Source organism: Myotis myotis, unplaced genomic scaffold (assembly GCF_014108235.1).
Source record: "Myotis myotis isolate mMyoMyo1 unplaced genomic scaffold, mMyoMyo1.p scaffold_m19_p_16, whole genome shotgun sequence".
Classification (NCBI taxonomy): domain Eukaryota; kingdom Metazoa; phylum Chordata; class Mammalia; order Chiroptera; family Vespertilionidae; genus Myotis; species Myotis myotis.
Window position 1 is genome coordinate 4,226,569 of NW_023416320.1, and position 19,252 is coordinate 4,245,820.

The 19,252-nt window shown below is 47.8% G+C and overlaps 1 protein-coding gene across 9 annotated transcripts in view; it reads left to right on the forward strand.

The window, feature by feature from the left end:
- The window catches only part of ASAP1 (ArfGAP with SH3 domain, ankyrin repeat and PH domain 1), a 218,077-nt gene that overhangs the window by 170,851 nt on the left and 27,974 nt on the right, over window positions 1-19,252 (forward strand). For 7 of the 9 annotated variants that reach the window (XM_036337636.1, XM_036337640.1, XM_036337639.1 and 4 more), the window contains 8 exons: window positions 1,169-1,244; window positions 2,348-2,434; window positions 6,781-6,870; window positions 8,067-8,167; window positions 9,256-9,325; window positions 14,613-14,700; window positions 15,873-15,921; window positions 18,451-18,614. In XM_036337636.1, coding sequence (XP_036193529.1) covers window positions 1,169-1,244; window positions 2,348-2,434; window positions 6,781-6,870; window positions 8,067-8,167; window positions 9,256-9,325; window positions 14,613-14,700; window positions 15,873-15,921; window positions 18,451-18,614 — 725 coding nt within the window. The remainder of the gene's footprint in view (window positions 1-1,168; window positions 1,245-2,347; window positions 2,435-6,780; window positions 6,871-8,066; window positions 8,168-9,255; window positions 9,326-14,612; window positions 14,701-15,872; window positions 15,922-18,450; window positions 18,615-19,252) is intronic. The other 2 variants (XM_036337641.1, XM_036337644.1) reach the window with 1 other exon arrangement.

A 19,252-nucleotide genomic window follows, 5' to 3' on the forward strand; every position in this document is an offset into this window, starting at 1 on the left:
TCCTGGAAACGCTGCAACTCAGAAAGGCTGGTGTTACTGTGACGGCCTTGCGGCCCCTCCTACAGACACTGTCCCTGTCACTGGAGAGGCCTTCCCAGTGCCCCGCTTCCCTCCCTCCTTCCTCGGCATCTCACCGGTTACAGCGTCATTTGTACCGCATTTTCCTGCTTGGGGGTTTGTGATATTTTTCACCCTCTACATTAGGTGAACGCCATCATTCGGGCAGTAGGAACACTCTGCACTTGTGCCTGGGTTGCTGGAATATTGTGAGAGGCGCCCACGGTCCCCATTTTTGTTTGTTCGCCTGGCCAGGCCCCCTGTTTATGACGTTTGAGGCTCTGCGACACCACATTTGCCTTTTCACTCCTTGTTTCCTTTCCGGGTTCGCTTTTGTGGGCTTTCTGGTAATTTTTACGTGAAAATGTACCTGTTTCCCGTGTTCGATTCTGGCCAAGGGCACATGCCCGGGTTGTGGGCTCAATCCCCAATGTGGGGCATGCAGGAAGCAGCCGATCAGTGATTCTCATCATTGATGTTTCTATCTCTCTCTCCCTCTCCCTCCCTCTTTGATATCAATAAAGAAATATATATTTTTTTCAAAAAAAAAACACAGTTTATGTGAAGTGCCAAGCGTGCTGGGCGTGTGGTCAGTGCTCAGCCATGCCAGGCTTGCTACCCCTCAGGGTGCAGTAAGGCACCTCTTGTGTCCATGGTAGGATAAAGCCTTCCGGGTCATCGGTGTCCTGACCCCACATCCCGTGCCTCACATGCGTGTGGGGACTCGGGACGTGTGGGAACTGACTTTCCTCCGGCCTCTATTTCTGGTCCCGTCCCTCTCTCCTTAGAGTGTCCAGTTGGGGCCCATGACACCCCACTAGTTAGTGTGTCCTTTTCTCTCTCTTGAGCTCACATAAGGCACAACCAGGGGAGTTGTCGGTGTGCGGTGACAGCGACTGCAGTGCGTTGTCTGTGTGACGTCTGCTGGCATGTGGCGGTAGCGCCCAGGCGTGTGTGTTGGCACATCTTTTACAAAACACTGAAATCCGTTTTATACGTGTTTTGTGTAGATACATAGTAAGAGGGTAAATTGTATTTTTGGATTTTTTAGGTAATTATGGTTCATTTCATTTTTGTACTGCGGGTAAGTCTCTGATGTTTTCCATTGTAGTTTCTTTCAAGATGGCTTGAAAACGGCTGACAAATTGAAACAGTACATTGAAAAACTGGCTGCTGACTTATATAATGTAAGTTCTTTATAAAATACATGCGTTTAACTTGCTTTGTAGATAAGTATCAGGAAATGTGAAATCTGTATTAGAAGAGTATTAAAGACAAGAAGACCAGTTAAGTGATGTGTCCAATAAAGACAGATAAACCTTCAGTATGACTCAGACGTCAGTGTTGGAATGTTCCAGAGTGTGTTTGGGAAGCATGGGAGGAGCGGGAAGGAGAGTCTAACGGTTGCTTCTAGATGACTCTCTGTTCAGGGTTCAGTCACATCATGGTCAGCAATCGCAAAAGGAATGTTTTGGTCGTGAAAGGATAAAATGGGCTGCCTCTGAGTAGGCAAGTTTATGGATTTGGGGGGCTTGCTTGCTTTATATTTCCTCTCTTTTTTTCTCATGTTTTGGTTTTGCTTTTATAAAAGCAAAAGGAAAACTTCTTTGAGGAAAAATACTAAATGCATATGTATAAAGGTCAACCTTTATTCCCGTAAACCACTTGGCAATGAATCGTATTGAAAGTGTATGTTTTATGAGTGCAACTACATATGTTCCAATGAGGTTTTTAGCGTTACAGATAATACCGTGTGTCTTTGTGTAACTTTAGAAAGTATATAGCTGTGTACTTTTCCTGCTTTTCTTTTAGCGAACGTGGCTCTGGTTGTGATCAGGTTCCCGTGTTCACAAAGCAGCCAGCCTTTGCCCGCGGGTAGGGCTCTGTGCCCTCACATGTGCGTGGGCCCGTGGGTTTGGTCCTCAGTCCCCGGTTCTCTTCTGGGCCTTCAGGATCATCGTGGTATCACTACCGCCTTTGGAAAAACCAGAAGCAAATAACTCCATGTTATTTCTTAACTTTGTTTAAAGTGGAACTTTAATTATCTAGCCTAGAGGTATTATTTAATAAGAAAGCATGTTGCATTATTCACTCATTTCAAAACCCACTGCAACCTTCATAAGATGAGAAAATTGTGCCTCTTATATAAAAAATGAGACCATGTGAAGGATTTGAGTAAGGAAATCGGCTATATCATTGAGTAGTTCGATGTGTGGTATATCAGGGTGAATGAAACGCTGTTCATAAACATATAAAAGATAAGTAACAGAGTAATATTTTTCTCTTGTAGATAAAACAGACCCAGGATGAAGAAAAGAAACAGCTCACTGCCCTCCGGGACTTAATAAAATCCTCTCTTCAGCTCGATCAGAAAGAAGTAGGTGCTCAGCGTCTCCAGCAGGGCTGGCCGGGCAGGCGGGGCTCCTGATGGGGTGTGGGTGCCTCCCAACCTGCAACGGGGGTGCTGACAGCTTCCTGCCAGGGTGGGGTGGGACAGGCGAGACACCAGACACGTGTGCACCTACTGCACTGCCCAGGCTAGAAGCCGTGTTTCATTTCCCTTCCCTCCTACGGAAAAGGTGTCCTGAGCCCCAGCCTACCCTCCGTGGCTCGGCTTTCTGTCCTGGCTTTGCAGATGTGTGTTTCAGGCGTGTGTCTTCTCCAGCTGTGGAGGGAGAGGCAGGGCAGCGCACACCCCTGTGCTCCTTAGCTCGTCTCTCTTTCCGGGCAGCCGCAGGTGGGCGGGGGAATAGAGAAACAGTCTGAGGCACAGCCTATAGAAGCTGTGCCCCCCACTTAGGAAAAAGGAGGTGCGAGTCTTTGGATACTGAGGTGTGGAGTATACGGAGCATGGTAGCTGTTAGATGACTGCTCAGATCCTTAATCATAAATCGTATTTGTTCATTTGTTGTGCAAACGTTTAATTAGTACCTACAATGTGCCAGCAGCTGTGCTAGGCAGTAAGCGTTAGTCCTGTCCGTTAAGGGGGTCATCACCTGGTAGAAAGTGGAGAGTGTCAGCCGTGTGAACAGGAGTTGTACCTAAGTGGCGTGGACACTGTGGGAGAGATGCCAGTGAGAGGAAGCTGCAGAGATGCAGAACTGCCTGGCAGCGTCAGCGGGCGACGTTTGGGATAAGGTGGGTGGAGGCGTGAGATGTGGTTTCTGGGCAGAAAACCCGGGATGCCCACTGGAGGGGACGGGCTTCGAGCTGAGAGTAAGTGAAATAGCCCCAGTTGCCACATGGAGAAGGTAGAGACGTGCCTGTTTGGATCGTGACATTATTATGCATTGAATTTAAGTGTGATCTCTTCAATGCAATATTTAATAATTATAAAATATAGCATTTTTAATTCTGATATTATCTCACAATGCCAACTATTTGTCATCTCCTGAAATTTCTGAAAGGCATTCATGAGTCCAAACAAAACAGAGTGAGCCCCCTCGAGCGTGGGATCCAGCCCAGCACCCCTGGTCCCGCGCACCAGTCCTGAAGGTGCTTCCCTGGGCCACTGGAGCCCTCGCTGCTTCTGCCTCCAGTGTTTACATTCGCTGGGCGTTGTGAAGTGAGAGGGGGCCATAGCCCTTTAACACTGCCCCCTGCTCACCTGTGGACAGGTGTCAGTGCCGGGTGACGTGTGCTGTGCGCTCCCATCATGCAGAGCCGCCTCGGCCAGCACCTGCACCGGCCTCACAGGCCGCCTTGAGGGTGCGACCACTCAGCATAAGAGCAATAGAAAGATCCAGATTGTGGGGGGAAGAGGTAGATCTCTGTCTAGAGAAATTTGCAAGGTTTTGTACTGATTCGTACGTACTTAACCACTTCCTACCTGTTTTGCCACAGGGATTACTTCCTACATATGGTAGCTTTCCTGAAAAAGAAAAGAAGCTATTGTAGGCTCTCGGTTGTGCATAGAGACCGGTGTATTCTGCTCATGCTAATAACTAAAGGAAAAGTTGCATACCAGTACAAGCCGAAGGAGTGTGTACATGCGGAAATGCACACACGCGGCTTGATTGATTTTAACTTCGTGCCAAATCGCTCAATGATGAGTTTTCATTAGCACCGTGTCCAGAGTATTTTACAAGTAAAATTGATCTCTCACAGCATGCCTAGTTGCCTAGTCCATTCTCATGCTGTTTATCATCTCTCGTTGCAAGCTATGTTAAGAAGGTAGTGATTTTTAATGATTTCCGTTAAACATGAAAGGAGATTTTCGGCCAGAGATTTCTCACCCTAGTTCTCCGGTTCCAGAACGTGTAAAGTCATCTGAAGACTGGCCCGAGAAAGTAAGGCCCAAGAAATCACTGAACAGCCTCACCCCACCACCAGGCTCGAACTCCACTCAATTAAAGGAAGCCTCATGAACTTGTGTTGTAACTAGGACTCCCAGATTTGGGGTAGACTCATATTTTTTTTTCTCGTGAAAACAAAATTCTCTAACGACTTGTGGCAGGTGTCCTATGGAATTAGGCATCTTAAGCTTTTATAGTAGCGCAACCTCCCCGAAGAACTGTTTGCTACATGAGTATTTTTTGAGATGAAAATGTTTTATTTTTGAAGATGATGTCCATAAATTATCCCCAAACCCCCAGCTTTGTGTGAGCCCCTCTCGGTAGCGCACCGTCCTGGGGTTTGCAGGTGTCTGACAGATTCTGGGCTTGACTCATCTGTCCTCACAGCACCTGGCACACTGCCGGGCACCAAAGCTGCTCGGTAAATAGTTAGTACACGGAGACAGAAGGAGGCCTGTGCCCGCCCCATTCATACAGTAGAGATGAAGCTCCCCTAACAGAGGTCTGTCCTCAGATCGGGTGCCAGAAACTCTTAGGACCCCATTAAACCAATGAGTGTGTAATTGCTTGCAGTTTAAAAAGACTGGAGATTTTTTTCCTTAATAATGCATTCAAAGGTTTTCTAATAAAGCCAGGTAATCTGTGCTGCTAACAGAGAATGGGAAATTGAACTAAAAAATGATACCGTGTTTCATTCTACAGCTTACGTTTCTTGGCTCACCTCATGCAATTTCCCCAAGGTTTTATTTTAAATTCATTGTTTTTAGTTTTGTTTCATTTTGCCTGAATGATTTTTTTTTCATTTGCATTTTCTTTCCTGAATACATGTTGAATTTTATTATGCTGGCAAAGGATTCAGCACCTACTTCATTCCCTCAATTTTGTTTTCTTTTGTTTTCATTTAGTGTTAACAGTTCTCCAAGGTTTTCTTTCTCAGAAAAGAAAACCCTCTTTTCATGTATCCGGTGTGCCCTGCTACGCAACCTGAATGACCATTATCTCTCAAAGTGCAGAAAGCATCGTTTGTATGACTTTCTTAAGCCATAAAACTCATTAGCAGTTAATTTGGGACTGCTTCATGCTAGACTTCTGAAACAGATTGCTTCTTCCCTGTTCGGGTTAATGGAATAATGTTCTGAGGTCAAAGCCTGGAGTTCAGCCACTTCCTTTACCTTTAAAAGCATCTTTGTCTAATGTGAAGCAAGGCCCATGCGATATGTTTGTTGTCCAGAATCTAGAGTGTATTTAGGCTTGTAATAATTATAAGTAAGGGAAGTCTTAATGGCACATTTACAGGATACAGTAGTTTTCCTAAGTTATCAGCATCTAAATTCTTGTTAAATATGTAAGCGCTTTCATTTTTTAAGCATAGGACTTATTTTAAAGGTTAGCAAATTGACTGAGATTGGAGAGGCATAATTTTTAAATGCAAATGGAAAAATCATAATTTTAAATCCCGACAGAGTAGGAATTACGTGGGCAGACACAGAGAAGTGCAGTTTGGTGAAAGGGTGCCAACTTTTAATAAGAATTGGGATCCAAGGAGAGTGTCGATTTTGTGCTTCATGTTCTGGAGGCAGAGAGATGGCGAAAATCCCCGAGTCCAAACCCACAGCGGAGCGATTTTGATGGTTTCGTCAGGTTCAGGCAGCCAGTTCTGTGGATTGCAGCATCTGGCCTTGTGTTTTGTCCCACGCCCCCACCCTCTCCAGCCCCATCCATTCTCCGTCCTAATTGTGTCCCTACTGTGGTTCCCGGGACTGTCACTAGGGGCGCTGTAGAGGCAAGCTGCTCTCTGCTGTCCCTCAGTCAGCTCTCCAGCCAGAGGCCTGGGCACGCCTGTCAGGGAGGCCAGCGCCAGCCAAGCCCCGTGGAGTCCCAGGCCCTGGGCCCTGGGGAGGCTCAGCTGCAGGGGATCTGGCCGGTTAAAGACAAAGAAGTGACTCGGGTTAAGAGAATGACTGGAGTTTGCAACCTGTTTAGTAGACTCAGCTGCCTAGAAAGGCGCAGGCAGCCTCGTGGCCTCGCTCGCTCGGGAGAGCACAGTGAGTGGAGAGTGAGTCCCCGCCTCAGAGACGGGCTGTGTCCCGGGCAGTGTCCTCAGGGCCTGCACGGTGCCCGGCTGTAGGGGTTCGGGACGCGCCTCTGAGCACAGAACTCGTCACATGTAGAACAGCCTTAAAGGAGCGCTGTCCTCACTGAGGCCAGAAAGCAGCTCCTGCCCTCAGGCCTGCTGTGCACCAGCATCAGTAGGCACCCAGGCTCAGAGCTTCCCCCTCCTCTCCGTCCCTTGTCCGGGGTTGCTTAGGGACTGGATATATTAAGTTCTCTTCACTCGGAAAAGCAAAACAAAAAGAATCCTGAAATTTGTTGTGGCTTTTTTTTTTTTTAAATCCTCACCCAAGGATATGTTTCTGATTGATCCTAGAGAGAGGGGGAGACACATCGATGTGGGAGAGAAACATCATTCGGTTGCCTTCCATACGCACCCCGACCGGAGATCGACCCTGAAACCTGGGTATGTGCCCCGACTGCGAATCAAGCCCGGAGGGACCCTTGGTGCTCCGGACTGCGCTCCAACCAACTGAGCGGTGGCTCTGTTTAGATTTCCTAAGTAATTCCCACTGGGCCTCACTCGGGTGCTGATGCTCTGTGCACACACTTTGAGGTTTGTCAGCCGTGTCATCTTGGGAATGTGTACCTCCTGTTTCTCTATTTTGCCTTTTTTCTGTTCTCACTCAAAATTTAATTAATATAGATACTTTATTGTGCCAAAGTTTATCATGGTTCTAAAGATGCGTGCATATGAGTTTGTTCTAGTGTCACCTTTAAATATTTTCTCTGTATGTTATAAAAAGTGCTTAAATTATGAGTTATAAGACTGTCAATGAAATTAACTATATTTTCAAATGTTCTGCCTTTTTTCTCTGTTGCTCTTGCCCTTCCTGATCGAAGTCTAGGAGAGTAAGTCACCGCTGTTTGTGAGAATGTGTTGTCCTATTTCTGTTTGCAACCCGTTTCTCATTGTACAGTTAGTTCCACGTTAGATTACTCCCTGCATTTCCCCAGTAACGGCGGTCTGGTGGTGCCGTCTTTACAAAAACCCCGGGAAGCTCAGTGGCGCCCCAATATTAAGTCAAGCTCGGTGGTATCCATGTTGTTCTCGACCCTTGTCATCCTTTTAATCACACAATACACTTGTCACTGCAATCCAATCTTTTTCATTTTTTTTTTTTTCATTAAAAGCGTGGTTGTGAGTGTATTTTGCAGAGCATTTGTTAGTTACAGAGCAAGAACTTTATTAACAGTTCTTACTACCTTACTCAGAAGGTGCACTTCTTATCGTGGGTGTTCCACACCCCGCAGAGCGTGCGCAGGGACGAAAGGTACCCCCAGGGAAGAGCACTCACCTTCCGGTTGCATGGACTTGGATTTGCGGTCCTCCGCGTGCCTGCCTGGCTGTCGGTGTGACCTGGGGTAGCCATAGAATAGTCCCCCGCATGTTTGAGGCCGAGCTGGGATCTGAACTGGCGCTAGGAGGCCCGGACCCCAGGCCCCAGCTCCGCCTTGAACTTGCTTGTGACTGCCCGGCTTCCTCCTGTAAAATGAAGGCAAGGACCTGACCGCCGCGGGCTGAGGCTCAGAGGCAGAGCAGAGGCAGGGACCTGAGAGGCGTCTCCAGCGTATGACTCACCTGTGACTCGTCTCTCCTAGGACTCCCAGAGCCGCCAGGGGGGATACAGCATGCACCAGCTCCAGGGCAACAAGGAGTATGGCAGCGAGAAGAAGGGGTACCTTCTGAAGAAGAGTGACGGGTACGTACAGCCCCTCCTCGTGCCCTGGGTGCTCAGCTCCCTTCCTGAGCGTCAGGTCAGGTTACCCACGGGCTTTGCCCGCCTCCCATGGGGGAAAGACACTTACAGTGAGTCCCAGATGAGCCTGCTGCTTGAGGAAGCAGCGGCTGTTCGATGTCTCTGTGTGGCACCTGAGACTTGTGACGCGAAGTGTTAGGAAGGCAGGAACCGAGGAGGACGTACAGCAAGCAGGTGGTCTGACTTCTTGACCCCCCGCCCACCTCACCCCACTCCACCCCCCGCTTTTATTCCTTGCTGTTTCTCTGCCTGGGGTGCCCACCTGACCACCCAGACCCCAACCTTGGGCGTCAGCCTTGACTCCTATCTTCCCTCTTCCATCACAGCCCGCTTAGCAGCAGCCCCTTCCATTTCTAACGAGAAACAGTACATTTCTTGCCGTCTCTGCTGTCCAGCTCTAGGGGAGGGGAGGAGTCTCCTGTCACCTCTGGGAGGCCCTCTAGGCTCTCTTCTGTGTGTTCATACACATATTTCTTTACCCAGCGAGTCTGAAGTGTTTTTGAGGGAGAAAGCAATAGAAACATCAATGCTGAGGGAGAATCATTGCTCAGCTGCTTCCTGCACGCCCCACACGGGATCGAGTCTGCAACCTGGGCATGTGCCCTGACTGGGAATCGAAACTGTGACCTCCTGGGTGAGGTTTTTATTTGTAAACAATACAGGATCATACCTGAATTATCTTAAAACAGCTTGCATTTTTCAATCAGCGATATGCCTTAGAAACCTACACAAGTCACATACATGTGAGTTCATACACACTTCCTTCTTCTAAACTCGTACAGAATGCTCTGTATGAAAGTGCCCGTGGTGCTTTCGTTCCTCCTGCTCTCAGACCAGAACCAGTGCAGTCGGGAGCCTCCTGGGCAGGCCTCCTCCCGAGTCCCTCCCCCTGGGAGAGTGAGGGGCAGCCAAAGCGTGTGGCTGCTGTGGCTCGGGTGGTTCTGTGCTGTAATGACACACGTATGACGCTGTGTGACCACGTGTCCCCGAGTGAACGGACCCTAACCCAGCTTGTCTGCCTGGCTCTGCAGGATCCGCAAAGTGTGGCAGAGGAGGAAGTGCGCGGTCAAGAACGGCATGCTGACCATCTCCCACGCCACAGTAAGTGTGTCTGCGATCGCACGCTCGCCGGCTCTGCCTTTGGGCCCCGTGGACTAGAAACTGGCAAACACGTGCTGTCATGGCGCCAGAATGTTCCCCAGGCACGTTTATGTGTGGAGGCGGGTCAGATAGTTGGGATATTGTCTTGTCCTGCGGTGTCGGCCCTGCTGTTCTGTCACTCCACCAGGTCTTTGTTTGTTTGTTAATCCTCACCTGAGGATATTTTTCCCATTAATTTTTAGAGAGAGTGGAAGGGAGGGGGAAAGACAGAGAGAGGGAAACATCGATGTGAGAGAGACACGTGGATTGGTTGCCTCCCACGTGTCCCCCAACAGGGACCCAGGATGAACCTGAAACCAAGGTACATGTCTTTGACCGGGAATCAAACCCGAGACCCTTTGGTCCTCGGGCTGATGCTCAAACCGCTGAGCCAAACCAGCCAGGGCTCCACCAGGACTTTTTGTCTGTTCTCCCAAACCAAATCAGGTCTTCTCTTAGTTGATAATCCAATGTTTTGGGAGATAATACTGGTTGTTGCGAAAGCCTACTTTTCTGAATCACAAAGATGGCAGAGGATGTTCTTCGCAGAGCACTAGTTAGGTAATGTAGGAAGTGAAACAACGCATGTAAAATATGTCCAGTCTTTTTCATTGTTACTGTTTATTTAAATTACTCAGAAAGCCCACCGTTATGTTAAAGGGTCTATAAATATAACCATGAATAATAAAATTGCCTCAATAGTGACTCCCCATTTTTGAGTAACAAAGGCAATTTAATAGAAAGTGGAAAATAGCTAAGGTATTATCACTTATATTCTGTTTATCTTCAGATTGTCAGCGTATATACATACACATTGCATCCTTACAGTTGATGTCTAGAATCTGTCTAGAATTTTTATTTTTGTTTTGCATCCCCCATTTCCAACTAAAAGTCCTGTCTCGACAAAATCCATACACTTGTCAAAAAAGTTCCCTCGCCAGCACCGGTTTGGGTCAGTGGATAGAGCGTCGGCTTGCGGACTCAAGGGTCCCGGGTTCGATTCCGGTCAAGGGCATGTACCTTGGTTGCGGGCACATCCCCAGTGGGGGGTGTGCAGGAGGCAGTTGATCGATGTTTCTTTCTCATCGATGTTTCTAACTCTATTCCTCTCCCTTCCTCTCTGTAAAAAATCAATAAAATATGTTTAAAAAATAAATAAAACACCATCTATTAAAAAAAAAAAAAGGTTCCCTCTTGGTGGTAGTCAAAGCCATCCATAGTGAGACCAGGAATCACAATTTTGCTCTTTAAAATGAGCAAGGAATTATTTTTTAATTTTTAAAAACCATAATGGAAGATGTATCAAGCGGGAATGGAAATGGCAGAGCACCGAGGTCGTGACAAAGGCCCCTGCAGGCAGAGAGAAGGCTCGTGGGTGCGCGCCAGCATCCCGTGCCAGGCGATGCCCTCCAGTTCATTGCCCACAGGACGTAGAAGTGAGCGGCAAGCCTGTAGTCCATCGGCAGGTTTTCAGTATTCACAGCCGTGTTCCGATTTCCCGCTGTTTGAGGAGGAAAGAAAATACCACTTATTAAAATGCGCTCGAGCTCAGGCCCAGCACGTCCTGGGTCCGTGGTCAGCTGTTTCCCGTAGCTGCTTGCTGGCTTGGACCACGTGCTTTCCAGGCGTGCTTAGAATGGGCAGAGACTTAAGAGCTATCTTATCAAATGAATGAGTGGGTGAGGTTTTCAAATAGCCTTCTAAAATTTCTTTTTTCATCAATTATGGAAGTAAATGAGGGGAAATCAGATGACCAGAGAATATATTAAAATATGATATATTTCTAACCCTTGCTCTGTTTCTGACCCTCCTCTCAGAAGGAGACGTTCCCACGTGCCTGGCTCCCGCTGTTCCAGGGACAGCGTGTGGCTGGCTTCCCGGGCCTGCCCTGAAGCAGGAGGAGGGATGGGGCTTTGGTCCCCTCAAACCTGGTTCAGGCTCAGGCTCTGCCGTCTCCTTCCTGGGAGGCTGTGGGAATGTTAGTTAACCTCTCCGCCCCCTCTCTTCATTGGAATTAGTGAAAGAAACTGAAAAGACTTCTCTCACAGGTCATATATGTAAGGCCCCTGGAATGCTTTCCTTCGAGAAATATTTATTGAGTGCCTGCTGTGTGCCGGGCACGGATAGTGAACAAAACAGAGAAATGTGTGCTTTTAGTGGGAAGAACGACAAGAAGCAAATACGGGGTAATAAGAGCCAGGAAGGTCGTGCAGCAGGACAGGAGGGGAGGCTGGTCAGGCCAGGAAGCACTCAGGACATTCAGAGTCTGAGCCACCTGGAGGAAGGGAGCAGGAGGTGGAGGCAAACAGGCAGAGCGTGACCCAGGAGGGAGGGAGGCCAGCGCCCCTCCTGCCCAGCAGGGGGAGCAGCAGAGTAAGTGGCCGCAGGAGCCTGGCGGTCACATGCAGAGGTTTTTAGGAAGGTCTTGGCAAATGTTTCCTCGTTCTTCTCCTTGTTCTTTTTTCTTTCCTGTTTCATCTGAACTGTTTCTAATGAATCCCAGGGCGAGTCATTTTAGCCTCACTCTGTTCTCCGCCTGCTGAGCCAGCAGGAGAGGTTATGCCGGCTTTAATCAATATGCCTACAAATTAGTGCTGGACCCCGAGAAAGTGCTTTGAAATTCTGGAAAGTTATACAGATCTGGAATGACTGTTATTACGGGAGTAACAACCCCTGAGCCTCCTGGTGCCTTGGTCCAGGGACGCAGGTCGAGCACCCACTCCATTTTCTCATATTCCCGGCTCGGCACTGGCTGTGCCGGCTGCTCAGATTGTCAGAAATTGTGTGGGATTTTTTGTTTTTTTTTTTTTTTTTTTGGCTCCTCAAAGTCACACTTGGGGAGATGGTCATTTGTCAGCTGTCTTGGGGGAGAACAAGCACTGTGCTTAGGCAGGCTGTGTCTGTGTCCCTGAAGTTCATGTGAAGGCCTCAAAGTCCATCCCTTGGGAATCCAATCATGAAATGGCTCAAACCGTATCAAGCCCTTATCCTCAAGGCTTTCGGGCGCTGTGCTGTGAGGGAGTCTGTGCGTAGAGGTGAGTGGTGCTGTGTTGTTCCCCTGAATGAGTGAACGCTGAACTGGAGTATTTTTCCTTTTCTTTAAGTTTTCTGTCTGTATTGGTTGTATCTGTCGCTAAGGCTGTTCAGAAACACTGGAGTAACCTGGATTTGGGACAAAAAAGAAACCGTCTAGTTAACCCTCTGCCACATTCAGAGGTGAATGTGTCTAGAAAATCCTTAGGTTTTTCAAAGAGATTTCTCCTTCGGTTCAGAAACTTGAAACCTCTTATTATGCTTCATCAGCTTAAGCTTGGAAGTCCTTCCTTGCGTCTGGCTCCGACCTCCGCCTGCAGTTCGAGTGCCTTTCTTTTTGGTCTGAGCAGATGGAAAACAGCTGCCAACCTGCCCAGAACAGCCCCATGGGCTGGAAGATAGTTATTAAGTCGCTCCCTCGCCATCTTTCCTCTGGACTAAATAGTGCCTTTCCCCATCTTCAAAGTCCCCATTTGCCAGTCCTTTAATCATCTCTCGGTCTTCCCTAAGCTTTTCCACATCCTCCTTGACACGTGGATGCCAAACTGGAGCATAGCATTCCCCAGAGAGCCCGTTCCCTGGGATGGCTGCCTTCAGGGCATCGGGTGCCCTGTCGTCCACCTGGGAATCCAAACAGACGCGCTGCAGGACCGACTGTTCCTTTTACAGCGGCCGGGCCTGGGTGTGGGTGCAGCCGCCGGTGAGGAGTCTGAGGCCGCTGGCAGCCCAGACTCCAGGTCTGTTCTAAGCAGAGCGGCAGTCCCATGGCCCGCCTCCTCCTTCGGGATCTGGCATCCAGTGTGTTTCCCCTTAGGCAACACTCTCCTGACAGGGCTCTCCTGGTTTCCATGTCTACGTCAGACGCACGTGTGAGGAACCTGAAATCCCTTGGCTCTCACTTCCGCCCGGACAGCTGGCTTTGGAGCCAATGGGCACAGGACAAGGGGCTTGTTTTCTGTGTCGAATCTCATTGAAACCCCAGAGAAGGAAGATCTCGAAAACTGTCCAGAGAGCACAAGAAGGTGGACAGGAGGTGAAGTGTCCGTTGCTCATCACTGAGCCAGAACTGCAGCGTGTCACTGAAATCGTCTCCAACACACGCCGTCTCTGTGGGTCAGGGCTTCACTTGTCACTGTGACGTCCCCTACCTCCCCGCCCTCTGTTTTTTCTAAAAACTTGGGGTGCTTGGGTGGAAAAGTTGCTGGCATGGGGATTTTGAGAATCATGAGTGTCAGTGGGCTTCTGGTCACGCCCAGCCCGGGCACTCAGACGCTTCAGTCCGTGGTCAGCTCCTGCAGGAAGCAGACAGGCTGGCCTCAGCATTGGCCAGCGTGTGACCTTGAACAGATGCAGGCAGGAGGTCAAGAACAAGTGTTGACCAGAATGATTGCGTGGCAAGGCTCCACGTAGGCGAAGCCTAAATTAACGTGGCTGTGCACACACCACAGGGTCTGTGTAAATTATCCGTGTGACCAAGAGATGTGCTGATAAATCTGTGATGTGAAATCCTGGCTACATTGTCTGTCTTCAGATGTGGGGGCTCACTGAGCTGTGTCTCGAGGGTGGTAGTTGTCCTTGTACTTGAGAGAAGTTCTGTGCATTTCACATTGCAACCAAAGCTTGTGGCTATCTGGGACACCAGGTTGGGGTGATTGTTGACTGGGGCCATTCTGAATGAATGAGTGAATGAATGAATGAATGAATGAGATGTACTCCACTACATTTCACAGCTGGATGTGGTATTGGAAGTGCCGACTCTTTGGCCTCGATGTGCATGGGGTCCAGAAAGGTGCATTTCCATGGGCCGTGCCCACTCCTCATTTAAAGGTGGATTTTCCTGGTTCCATTCTGATTAATCACCAATATAGTATTTAGGTACGACTAACAGACATTTAGTAGACCACCAAAAATTTTTTCTTTTTTAATGAGGTTCAGAATCCTGAGTGTCCGAATAAGACTGTCACATTTGGCCCTGGCCAGCTGTCAGTTGATTAGAGCGTTGGCCCAGTGTGCCGAGGCTGCGGGCTCACTCCTCGCTCGGGGTACATGCAACAATCAGCCAGTGAATGCAGAAATAAGTCGAACAACAAACTGAAGCGGGGGAAAGACTTTTATCAAATTTGCTGCCTGAAACCGCATGCTTGCCCCGCAGGGCACTGGCCTGGCAAGCGGGGGTAAGGTGCAGCAGGTAACGACTCCGTTTTCTCTGTTCCAGGCTAACAGGCAGCCAGCCAAGCTGAACCTTCTCACCTGCCAGGTGAAGCCGAACGCCGAGGACAAGAAGTCTTTTGACCTGATTTCACGTGAGTCCCTCTTCTCTCCGGGTCAGTTCCTGTGGATCCTGATGTTGCTCATTTCCATCCCCAAGGACTGGTGCGTGCGAGGCTCTTGGCAGGGCACCTGAGCTGGATTCTGGAGCACCTATTGAAGTTCGGAGCCCCTCTGATTTTATGACCAAGAGGTTTCTTGGGTTATTAGTGAGAAGTTAGATTTATAAGATGACTTCAAAAAGCCTAGACCTCTCCATTTCAGAACCTGTAGGTGATTAACCAGTTATTGAGCATCCAGTGTGTGCTGAGTGCTTTATATATGTTATTGCCAGTCCTCACAAAAGCCCCATTGGTGTCCTGTTTGACAGAAAACAGGCTCAGAGAGGTTCAGTTACTTATACAAGGTCACACAGCATTAAAGCAGAGATTCAGTTGAGACCCTTGGGCTCTACTGCCCATAGTGTGTTCTTGGGCATAAACACCGTCTCCAGGAGACGGGGGTGTGAATGCCTAGCCTGGAGCGGCCACATAGTGCGTGGCTGGCTAGTTGAGTGAAGGTTAGTTTGACTTGACTGTGTTGAAGCGTTCTAGCGGATTCTGAATTTTACGCAAGAGCTTCCCTTATATACACCTGCCCAGACTATCGAAGTTAGGCCACGCCCTCCTTCCCTGGGCAGCGGCCTGAAGGTGACCGTCGAGCAAGGTCAGGCCTTCTTTCTTGAAGCTGATCCTCGCAGAGAGCAGCCCAGCGGGGAGCTTTTTGACTGAGCCCTGCTGTCAGAGCTGCCCTGCAAGTTAGGAACTATTTCCGAAAAGGAAAGTCTTTTTTAAAAGAAACACAATAAAAGGCAAGTTGAGAATGAAAAGTAAAATACTGCATTGGCAGCTGGCACTCTGCAGCTGTCGCTAGAACCCACTCGAGCAGGTAGGACCATCCCCCTCCCACTTCTTTTTCCTAAGTGCCAGGTATCGGCGTGGTATTGGCAGCTATTTTATTGCATTCCTGGGCACTTTAGAAAAATAGTATTGACAACATGAACTATGTAACTGCTAAAACAAAGTGGCGTAAAAACAAAATAATTTTAAAACCCTACTTTTACTGTGGGTTTTTGTTTGTTTGTTTTTAGGAACTTGCAAAATTTACATTAGACCTGAAGGTATTCTGCTTTCTAAGGTTTCACGTTCTTTTCTCTTTTGTATTTTAGATAATAGGACGTATCACTTTCAGGCAGAAGATGAGCAGGATTACGTAGCGTAAGTAGTTTTGAGCTAATGGCACCGCGCGCGCCTCCGTCCTGTACAACATGCGTAAGGATTTCCGTTATGACTCAGCACCGCCCCTGGCAGTTCCCCACGCTAGCTTCTCCCCTCCAGGCCAGCCCACGCTGCTCTCTCTCTGTTCTTCATCCGCCTCCAAGTTACACGGAGGAAAGTGTCCAGTAAAACTGAACAAAGAAATCACTTCTCACCGAGGAAGGGCTCAGGGGCAGTAAAAAGAGCAGCTGCGTGTTCGAGGTGGGCCGGCCTGACCCCTGGTCCCGGCTCTGCCCTTTTGAAAGTGTTAAAATACAATCATGCATTCTTCTTTTTCTTGCATTTTTTATGCCTGTTACTCTAAAATAATCTAAAGGTTTTTTTCTTTAATTGTCAGAAATAGCTGTTTTGATTCTCCACCCTTTTGAAATGCAGCCATTCCATTTCACCAAATTTGAATTGTTCCTCCAGAGAATTCATTGTCCTTTATATTCGTATTTTCTGATTTTCATGACAGACTTCTTTATTTCCTTACTTGTCATGAGCTCTCGAATAAAGAGGCAAAAATGGCATAATGGAAGGAACTCTGAAAAAGGGAACCATTAGAAGCGTTTTTGTCCCAGTCGGACACCAGTCCACTGTGGACCCGGGCAAGTGGGTTAGCCTCTCGGGCTTCACGTTCCTCATGTGTAAGGTGTTGGAGGCCCTGGGAGGCGGGATGGAGGATTGCGTTTAAAAATTCTAAATACTTGGCACATAGTAGGTGTTTGTAATACTAAATAGGCAGGACATCAGAAGGCTTAAGGAAAGCAAAACAGAGACCCTGCAGCCAGTGAAAACTTCAGTAAGATCAGTGCCAAAGATAACATGTGGTGTCCGGTCCTATTGAGTCCGGTCTCTTAAACTATTTTTAACAAATCAGTTTGTAGTTTTTAACTTGAGTCAAAACGATAGAAAATATGCAGTTTAATTTAAAAGGTATTAAGTGACATTCCCCCCCCACACACACACACACACTGTCCCTAGAGTGTTGGTTTTGAGGTGTAGTTTTCCACATCGCAGTAGAAAAGCTAAAGCTGTGCAAATGCATTTCTCACAACAAACTTAAGGTGAGCGCCACCTGGAGCCAAAGGTATGAATTGCACCTCAGGGACTCCGTGTAGTTTGGTTTGTCCTTTCCTTCCTTCCCATTGCTGTCTCTATTACTAATTCAAAACCTTCTGTAGATAGTCCTTTGTTTCCTATCCATTTGATCCTACACGACACCAAAAAAAATACAGACTCCGTTCTGGACCTCTGTATTCTCTGCTGAGAATAGGTATTACCTGACTCTGCAATCGGTGAGAACAAACTGTGATTGGGAAATGTTTTTTCTTTTTTCTTAAAAAAATAAATTTGGCTCTTTTTCCTCTTCCATGAAAGTGATACAAGCTCCCTATAGATGGAAAATTACAGGAAGGCACAGAGTCAGGCAATCCATCTGTCCATTTTCCTACAGAAGGTCACTCAGGCACAAGCGGTATTAATATTTTATGAATTTCTTTCTAGCCATTTTTACCCCAAACAAAAATATATAATCCGTACTTGCATTTAAATTTGGGGTTATATCATGCAACAGTTTTTCCTGTTTATTTCACAAAATATTATATTGTGAGCATTTCCCCAAAGTCATTAAAAATTAGAAAAAATTAAATTTCAGTAGCTGGGTTATTTCTGGCCTTAATCAGCCCCTGTTGTTGGGCATTTAGGTTATCATATGCACAGGTTGGTGGCAAATGTGTTTTGTTCAAGACAAACTGTGATCATACTGTATATGTCATTTAATAGCCTTCACTTTTTGTTTTATATTAAAATGCCAGCATGTTTCCATATTCATATACCTTTTTCATAGCATAAATTTTCTTTTTTTTTTCTCTAATTTTTATTTATTTATTTTAGAGGGGACAGCGGGAGAGAAACATTGATTGGCTGTTCCACCCATATACACATTCATTGGTTGATTCCTGTATGTGCCCTGACCGGGGATCAAACCACAACCGTGGTGTATGGGGATGGTGCTCTAACCACCTGAGCCACGCGGCCAGGGCTCCTGAGCATAAATTTTCTCGACTTCTAATAAAATATCCTGTTTGTTTCCACGTCAAGGGCCTCACTGAGTTGGCCTCCAGAGGACTGATGCCTTTTGCTGAGCTCTTTCCTGCTCCTGTCACCAGTTCTTTCTCATCCTCACCTTGGGCTGGTCCCTCGCTGAGTCCTCTTCTCTCTGAAGTCCACTCTGTTCTGTCCAGATGTCCCTGCAGGTCCTCGATGATAGAGCCCTCCACCTCCCTCATCTGTCCTCTCATCTGCCGTTCTCTCTGACTCACTGCTTTCCATCCTTTCCATTCTCTTTCCTTTAGGTTTAATTGCTTTCCTTTTCTTCCTACTTGATTGTTAGGGGGAGCGGTGTCTCTTGGTGTTCCTTGGTGAAGTCAGATTGGTTGCAGTGTAAGGAGAAAACAGTGTCTCCTTCCCCTGTTCTGACCACAGGTGGATATCAGTGCTGACAAACAGCAAAGAGGAGGCCCTGACCATGGCCTTCCGTGGAGAGCAGAGCGCGGGCGAGAACAGCCTGGAAGACCTGACCAAAGCCATCATCGAGGACGTCCAGCGGCTGCCTGGCAACGACGTCTGCTGCGACTGCGGCTCCTCAGGTCTGTGTCCCCAAAGCAGAGCTGGCTTGTTAAACGCCTTTTCCTCTTCCTGTGGAAGATGCCTGAGCTAGGAATCTAAAACCCTTGCCTCCTTTACGGACACACCCAACACGGTTCCCAGCGTGAGTGACCGGGCTTTTTGCTGTACCTAGAAAGCTCCCGCCTGCTCTCCCTACATGGTCCCCAGCCAGAATGCTACCTTTCCTAGTGAGGTCCAGTTAAATGGCACCATGGGCAGCATGGGAGAGCACTGGACCTGGAGTCCATCATCCCGGCTTTGAATCACCAGCCTGCCCCTCGCAGCCTGGACAGCCTCACGCCGAGTCCCTTTACTATTCAGATCTTCAGGTTCCTTATCCTAAAAATGGATCATAAACCCCAGTTCTTACAAAGACTTAAAGAAATCGTGTAGATGGGGCTGACACGTGGTACATCACTTTTCTTCCTGCCTAGTGAAGCCTTCCAACCTCCGTATCACCTGGAATCTTCTATTTCCAAATAGCATCTGTGTTACCTAGAAGTTGACAGTAGCTCACAGTTATTCAGTGCTTCATAAGGACCGTGCTAGTTGTTTTGCTTATAGTATCTTACTGAATCTTCACAGAACTTCTGTGAGCAAGATGCTAATATTATCCCCA